The sequence below is a fragment of the Thunnus maccoyii genome, chromosome 16 (assembly GCF_910596095.1).
Source record: "Thunnus maccoyii chromosome 16, fThuMac1.1, whole genome shotgun sequence".
In the NCBI taxonomy this organism is placed as follows: Eukaryota; Metazoa; Chordata; class Actinopteri; order Scombriformes; family Scombridae; genus Thunnus; species Thunnus maccoyii.
Window position 1 is genome coordinate 9,936,622 of NC_056548.1, and position 8,194 is coordinate 9,944,815.

An 8,194-nucleotide genomic window follows, 5' to 3' on the forward strand; every position below is an offset into this window, starting at 1 on the left:
GCACGGGTACCAGGCACACAGGCGCACTCGTGCACACAAACACACACTACCCATGCATACCTTGGTCACAAGAGGTTCTGTGTCCTCCAGGATGGAGATGAAAGGGATCTCCAGGAAAGAGGAGAGGAACTCCACCTGGATCAGCTCCTCCCTGGAGCGGGGGAAGGCGAGCATAGCTGACACCCCCCTGACTACCAGGTCTTGGCAGGCGCTACGGGACAGCGACTCCGGGTCCCCTCCCGCGGGCGATCGAGCCACCATCTCCAGGCTCAGGTTGTAGGGCAGCAGAGGGAGTGCCTGAGAGGGTGTCGTGGAGGAGTCTGCCCCTCCGCTCTGGTGCCGGAGGCTAGCCAGGGCGCGGTTGAGAGCGTTTTGTATCCGTGCCGGCTGGCGGGTCGGCAAGAGCGCACCGAGGCGTACGGTGTGACCTATCCGGGCGAGGATGTGGCACGGCTGGGGGTGCGGTAAGCAGGGCTCGGGGGAAGTGAAGACGGTTAATAAGAGAAGCAGCAGGAGCAGTCTGGCATAGAGGAAAAGGAGATGAGGTCTCCCGGGGGTGAGGCAGTAGGTCCAGAGTCCAGAGAGAGACACCATGCTGCAGCTCTGACACGCAACAGAGGAGGACTGGGCTCTGCTCGGCGGGAGATGGCATAGCTCCCTCTTTCTCCCGGCTCCACCGCTTTTCTCGGACTTGATGGTTCTTCTTTCCCCCCTTTTTTTTTTCTTTACTGATGCGCGCTGTCGACGGTGATTTGTTGGCGGTTTGGCGATTCGCCTCTCACCTCTTCAAAGTTTTTATGTCAACAGTAAAAGACGCGCGGTGGAGGAGAAGAGAGGAGAGATGAGCGCTCACAGCTTAGAGCGGTCGCCCCGCTTCTGTCAGTCTCTTCTGGAGGAAGGGTTAGGCAGACCAGCTGTGAAGTGTGTGTGTGTGTGTGTGTGTGTGTGTGTGTGTGTGTGTGTGTGTGTGTGTGTGTGTCCATGCGCCTGCCCGCCAATAATCTAACCTCTCACGGAGCCTGCATCTTGTTGAATTTTAATGAAAATTCGTCGGGTAACATTTCCTTCCGCTTCTCCGGGGCGCAAAGAGAATTTGCACTTACTGTTTTCATTCAGTGGACACTACAAGCAATCGAATATGTTTCCTTGTAATTATTTTATGAATCTTAATTAAAGATAAGACAATCCAATTATTTTTTTCCTTCTAGAGCAGATGTTACTTTTGTATTTCTACATTTTAGTGGACCATTTAAACTCACTTATATCACTATATCTTCCCTTACTTCTTTGCCCTGCTGTTGGCAGAAATCTTTTTAAAAACACATTTAGAGAATAAGCAGCATTAAACTGCTGTACGTTTAACACAGATTGATTTTAAGAATAAAATATATATTGGAGGCTTTTCTGAAATTGAGTCCTGTTAATAATGTTGGTCATTTCTTTTGTGAGGTAATAGACTGCTTTTAACCACCTTTGCAGCTCAGACCACTGATGTCCCTGCCAGGTTGGCCAACACAAAGCTAATGGCTTGCTGAAATCTCAATTTTCCTCAGAGATTTATTCCCACTTCCTTACTGCCGTCCAAGTAGAACATTATCCGTTGTGTAACCACATCTTTTCAGCACCATGGACAGCGCCAGTGCCATAAAAGAGATCTACTGTGCATGCTAATTTGGCTTCATGCGAGGGACAGCACTCAGTCCTCCCTTCATTCATTTTGCACTCACTTTTCTTTCCACTGATCTAATTTCCTATCGTTAGAGCAGAAAATTCAGTAAATCTCTTTGTCCAGCGAGTGAAATCTGCCCAGTGGTGTGCGGTTCTTGGGATCCCCAAACACTCTTTTTCTGATAATTCCTTGTTTGTCGGACTCCAGTGATGCTTAAAATGTCTGTCTCCTTCTGTTTTTTCTGCCTCTGCGTTCCTTTCTTCCTCACTCTCTGTGGCTTTGGCATGGGGTGAAGCTGCAGGGCCATTTCAGTGTGTGGTTTGACATGAAAAGGTTTAACAGGCGATAGAGGTATCACCGCTTCTGTGTGCTTCTCTCTCTCGCTCACACGCACACACTCCCTGGGATCAACAAGTCATTTCACAGCCTGCTGGATGACCCAGTGTGACACCGGCGTGGTTTACTGACAAATCTAAGACAGTTGGGCAAAAAGTTTTTTCTTACCTTTCCTCCATCTCCTCATGCTCCACTTGCACGATATGATGAAAGGATGGAAAACCAACACTGTGGGCTGTGTTCTACAGCAGAAACCAGCAACATTAAACTTGCATGGATCTTCACAACTCTCCCTTAGGTACCTGTTAAAGCTGGGCAAGACTGAGAACAAACTAAGTGTTTCCAAATATATTTTCTGTGTCTGTAAGTTGTCGAATATAATGATTACTGGGTCAAGTGAAGTTTATCATAATGCATCTTACAAAATGCGAAAGTGTGATTGTACCAGGCTTGCCATAACAAAAATACCATTTACCTCAAAAACATTTTATCTGCAAAGACCAGGAAATACCTATTATTAAATGCTAACAGTTTTTCTTCTTACCTTATAATCATCTTTGGTGTGACATTATATTATTACATATTATTTTGAAGTCACATTTTACAAAGTGTTTAGCTTCACAGTTCTCATTTTTTTGACTGTATATTGATGACAGTGTAAAAAGGATGTAATATAAGTTGAATACTGTAAATTGCAGTAAGTAACTGGTAACTGGACTGCATTTATATAACACCTTTCTAGTCTTCCAACCACCCAAAGCGCTTCACACTACATGGTAACATTCACCCATTCACACACACATTCATATGCTGATGGAAGAGGCTGCCATGCAAAGTGCCAATCTGCTCATCAGGAGGAGTCTAATCATTCACACTCACACTCACACACTGATGGCGTAGCTTCAGTATCAGTTCACTTCACTTCACCCAAGGACACTTCGACATGCAGACTGGAGGAGCAAGGGATCGAACTGCTGATTTTCCGATTAGTGGATGACCCGCTCTACCTCCTGAGCCACAGCTGCCCCCATATTCATTCAAAATATTTTAATCTACTACTTTAAGTGAAGTAGATTATATGATAACTGTAATTTTGAGCCTTTCCTCCCAAGAGAAACGACACAATGGCTTGTAATGTCAGTTGCCAAAAACGACCTTTAGTTACGTTTGAGTGACAGATGACATCTAGAGGCCGTAGTAATTATGACTTGGAGAAGTGGCGCAGTTCAGATGAGGTGACAAATTTCCATATGCGGAGGAGGTGGCCGGTTGGGTGATCCTAACTTGCAAAAAGTTGAATTAGTGGACTTTGCTGTAGGAGCCTGCTGTTCACTTCTTGTTTCCAACCGTGAGTCTGGACAGTTTTTTAAAAACCGTAACTATGATTGCTGTGGTGTTTACTGTGGCCATGATGATGAAGGTTGCCTAACTTTAAGTAGGCAGTAAATTTAACCCACACCACATATCAAGCGACCATTTTAACCCAAATCATGATCTTTCCTTAAGCCTAACCACGTGTTTTTTGTGCCTACACCTAACCAGAGCTTAACCACAGTGTTGTCACATCATAAAACATAATTATTTTTGACAGTGATTTGACAAATTATGTTGTCCTGCTAATGCCTATCGGTCGTTCTGAAAACGCTCCTATGGGTCATTCTGGAGTGCATGGTCAAACGACCTATGTGGTTGTTTAATTTGGAGGACTTGCTGGTAATTTTAGTGGTGGATTGGATCTTACAAAACATTGTAACCCACATGACAGTATCAGGGACAATAGACATATTATCGCATTACATATTGCTCTAAAAATATCAATAAAATCACTGCCTGGTCATCAAAATAGATGACATACAATAGGGCTTACAAGTATAGTGAAAGCAAATCAAATCCACAATTAGAGTAAAAAGAATTAAGTATGAAATTAATTATATGCATTGTTAAGTATAGACACAACTTCAGAGGCTGATAAGTGGCCGCATGATGAATTGATACATTAGGAGCACTGAGAATTGATATTTTTCAGCAGCAGGCAAAAAAAACTGAACTGAAAAAAGGTACAAGAAGATGTAATTTTATTTTTGGGCAAGGTGACTTATCTCCACTTGTTGCTCCTGTTGCATGGATATCAAGCCTTGCTCTATGGTACAATTACATTTTAGCAGCACAATACATTCCAGGAGGATGCTTATTAGGAGTCTCAAGTGTGATCACAAACCCCCTTTGGTGCTCAATCACTGCACAGGGAGCGCGATGACTGGGACATGTCCTTAGTTTGTCCCCAAAGGTTGTATACAGGTGTCCCACAAGCACATTTTATCTGTATTACTGTTTCCTATTAACAGCCCCCCACCCCCAAGGGTGTATTTGTTTTGATTGTGTACATTGTAAGGGATTAATATGGAGAATAGGATTAAGCAGGCATCAGAAACCCAATTAAAGTAGCCCTTCATCTCTGCTAGCGGGGGCTGTGTCTTTCTTTTCACTGTGTGAGATCCCCTCTCCTGTTCACTCATCACCTCCTGCCCTGTTTGTTCCGTGCCTCCTTCTACCTGCCCTCTGTCTTTGCATTTTAAATGTGCACGCATCTACTCTTCATCCGTTTCCTTTTTTGTTTATCTACCCAGCTCCACCCATTCCCCCCGCTACTCTTCTCTGCCTTCAGCTTCATCCCTTTTTTCCTCTGATCTTTTTCTTCCTACTCCCTCATTCTCCCTTTCATATTTTGTGTCTCTTTGAGGTAGACAGCAAATTTGCTATTTGCCCCCAAACATACAACCCACACTATTAAACCACATCAGTGATTCATTCCTGAAACGAAACTGCAATTACACTGGTAAAAGACTGCTGGAGAACATAGTGGCTCAGCTGAGGGGTGAGCCAACAATAACTGCCAATTTTAGTAAGGGTGAAAGCTCTTCTATGAAGGGGAATAGTCTGTGTCTATGCATGTGTACGTCTCTGTCTGTACGTGTCTGTGCGTGTGTGTCAGTGTAATCCTAAATAATCTGGCAGTACAGACCCAGGTAGCACAGAGGCTGCTGAAATGCCAGGGAGCTCTGAGTTAGTATTCCTGGCACAGCGCTAAAGGCACTAATATCACCTTTTAGCACAATGCTCACTAACAAGGAACAAGAAAGAGAGATGGGAGGAGAAGGATAGAGGGGAAGAAAGGAAAGTAGAAAGAAAGACAATCAAGTGTAGCAAAGCTGGAAAGGGTTGTAGGGAGCAGGAGAAGGTACAGAAGTGTGGAGAAGTGGGGAATGTTTAGGGAAGATTTGGTGTTGGCTTGTACTGTGTCTTTAGAGTTGAAACAAATTAACGACATGAGTTCATTCTTCTCGGTTCTTTTCACCCTCTGGTCCCCCTGATGTACAAAGACACTGGTCTAAGGAGAGAGAGAGACTTATCTGGAAGCAACAGCAGCACCCTGCGTGTATGTGTGTGTGTGTGTGTCTTTGTGTTTGAGTATGTGTGTCTGCGTCTCTGTTTTTCAAGTGGGTTTGTGTGGTATACTCTATGCGTGTGTCTGGGAGTGTATGTGTATTGTCTACGGTGACATACATGTCTGTGTGGCAAGCTGCAGGCATTGTTTAGTGCTTGTGTGTGTGTTTGTGGTTCAGTTTGTGCCAGGATTTCCTTCTTTTGTTTTGTAGCCGCTGCTCAGGTAGCACTCAGTTGAAGGTAACAAGTTACACTGTTATGGATTTTTGAAGGCTGGTATCAAGATGTTTACATGTGAAAGACACTCACTCAGACATTCACTCACATTCATGGTGGTATAAGATGTGTTATAAAATAGTTTTTAATTATTTTAATTAATTTTCTTATTCTTTATCGAGAAGGCAGTTGAAAAATATGTGAATTTTGGCCATAGTTTCCAGTGGATGGATCCTATAATGACCGAGGTGATCCCCTAACTTTTCCTATCATGCCACCATGAGGTCAACATTTGTGGTTCAAAAATTCTCAAAAATTATCGGACAGACTGCCATAACTTCATTCATCCCTTAACCTTTCATCTAGCGCTGTCATCAGGTCAAATTTGACCAAAATGAATGACATTCCCTTCAGCCATAGTCGTACTTTGTGTTGAGTGCTAATTAGCAAATGTTAGCATGCTGACACTAAGCTAACATGGTGAACATGATAAACATCCCTAGCTAAATATCAGCATGTTAGTATAGTCATTGTGAACATGTTAGCATACTGACACTGCATTTAGCTGAAGATACAGCTTCACAGAGTCAACTCACGTGTTTCAACACACCACTCCCCAGATCCACAAACACACATTTGTTTTTTGTCACATAGGAAGCCATTGCATAGATTAACATCAATTACTGTGAGATTTACCCTAACCTCAACCAAAAGTCTTAATCTGTAAAATATAATGGGGAACCTTGTGGGGACCATTAATGTGACTTTGGGAACAGATCTTTTCCCCCATGGTGTGATTAATGCATGTTTTTATTACTTGTTATTGCCCATGCAATTTTATTTTACCCTCAGTAGGAGATGATCCAGAATAACAGCTGACAGAGTTGTAAGTAAAATATACTGTACTGTATGTATCACCTAGGATCTTGAATATAAAAAGTTTTCTGATGTGTCAGCTTGCTCCTCTAAATTGCTGGGTCACTAAAAATGTGATGCAGATTAACTGTAACTATGTTAAAGTGCAAAAAGCATCAAATTACCAATAAATATCTGTACTGTATTTTGTATAAAAGAAAAAGAAAATATATGGCTAAATTCCATTAACAAGCCTTAGTAATTAAAGTTTTAATCAAATTTGTTTCTATTACATTAGGGTTAAATTATTTCATGCAAAAAGCTTTTAATAATTGAATATAAGAATGAAATATTCAGATGTAGCAAAGTAAAGCTGGGAAATGTTGAATCTTAATGTTAGCGTATGTATCAGCAAATCAAGTTAAGCTGGTGTTCTTGAAAAGATACAAAACCAAATAACACTCAAATGTAGCCCTGCCTGGCTCTATAACATCTGTTACACAAAGAAATCCATTGCAGAAATATACACCTAATACTATAAATATGATTGACATGACTAGAAAGATACAGTAGTTTGATATTTGTTTAATAGATTGTCCTCTCTCATCGCCACATAATATCACCCTTACTCTAAATTTAAACTGTCATCTACACTGGCATCAATTTTTCATAACAAAAGCATCATCAACAACACGTCTCATTAGCATCTCGCCTGGGGTAAAAAAAAAAAAAAAAAAATCATCTTGAGCACTCCTGTGACCACATGAGTGGTACCATTTTCATGACTGAATTCACAAACCCATTAAAACCCAAACTGTCAAGGTAAGTTTTGGGAGGAATACATTGTTGTTGTTGCATGAACGGAGAGAAGAAGCCGAGATGACTAATGGTATTATAGTAGTAGATTCAGTCAAGGACCATCTGTGGTGGAGAGCTGCACTGATTAGCTCAAATAGTCTTCCAACATGCTGTAGGCAAAACCAGCTCTCAGAAGAACAATGACAGGCACGCACAGATCCCATCTCGGTGAGCCACTGAGTGTCTTGTATGTATGTGTGTGTGTTATGTATGTATGTGTCAACACAGTAAAGCACACTTTGACACATCTAAACTGAGCCTCTGTCTTTGCAATGATAAGAAGTTTATTTAGTATAGCACCTTTCACAGAAATAAAATTCATAAAGTGCTTCACAAGAATGAAAGACCATAAAACTTACAAACAATAAAAACATAAGCCACAAGTTAAAGTTAACATATAAATAAAACACAGCAACAGACAGACAAAAGACAGACACAAAAGAGCAATCACTAGACATATTAAGGTGAGATAAAGGCCAATTTGAAAAGATGAGTCTTCAGTTGCTTTTTAAAAGCTTCTACAGAGACCGCAGACTGTATGTCTACAGGAAGAGAGTTCCACTGTGTTGGAGCCACTACTTCAAAGGCACGATCACTTTTTGTTTTCAGTCGAGAGCGAGGGACAGCGAGTAGGCTCTGATCAGAAGACCTAAGTGACCTACTGGCGATACAGGAATGGAGAAGGTCACAGATGTACTCAAGTGTTTGTCCATGCAAGGCTCTATATGTGAAAACAAGAACCTAAACCTAAACCTAAACCTGATGATAAGTCAATGTAAAGAACTTAAAATGGGTGTGATGTGAGTCATCCTGCTG

The 8,194-nt window shown here is 41.9% G+C and overlaps 1 protein-coding gene across 1 annotated transcript in view; it reads right to left on the minus strand.

The window, feature by feature from the left end:
- The window catches only part of grin3ba (glutamate receptor, ionotropic, N-methyl-D-aspartate 3Ba), a 71,197-nt gene extending 70,253 nt beyond the window's left edge, over nt 1-944 (minus strand). Inside the window, exon 1 of the mRNA XM_042388217.1 lies at nt 61-944. Within this exon, the coding sequence (XP_042244151.1) occupies nt 61-594 (534 nt within the window). The 5' untranslated portion in view covers nt 595-944. The remainder of the gene's footprint in view (nt 1-60) is intronic.
- Between the last annotated feature and the right edge of the window lie 7,250 nt (nt 945-8,194).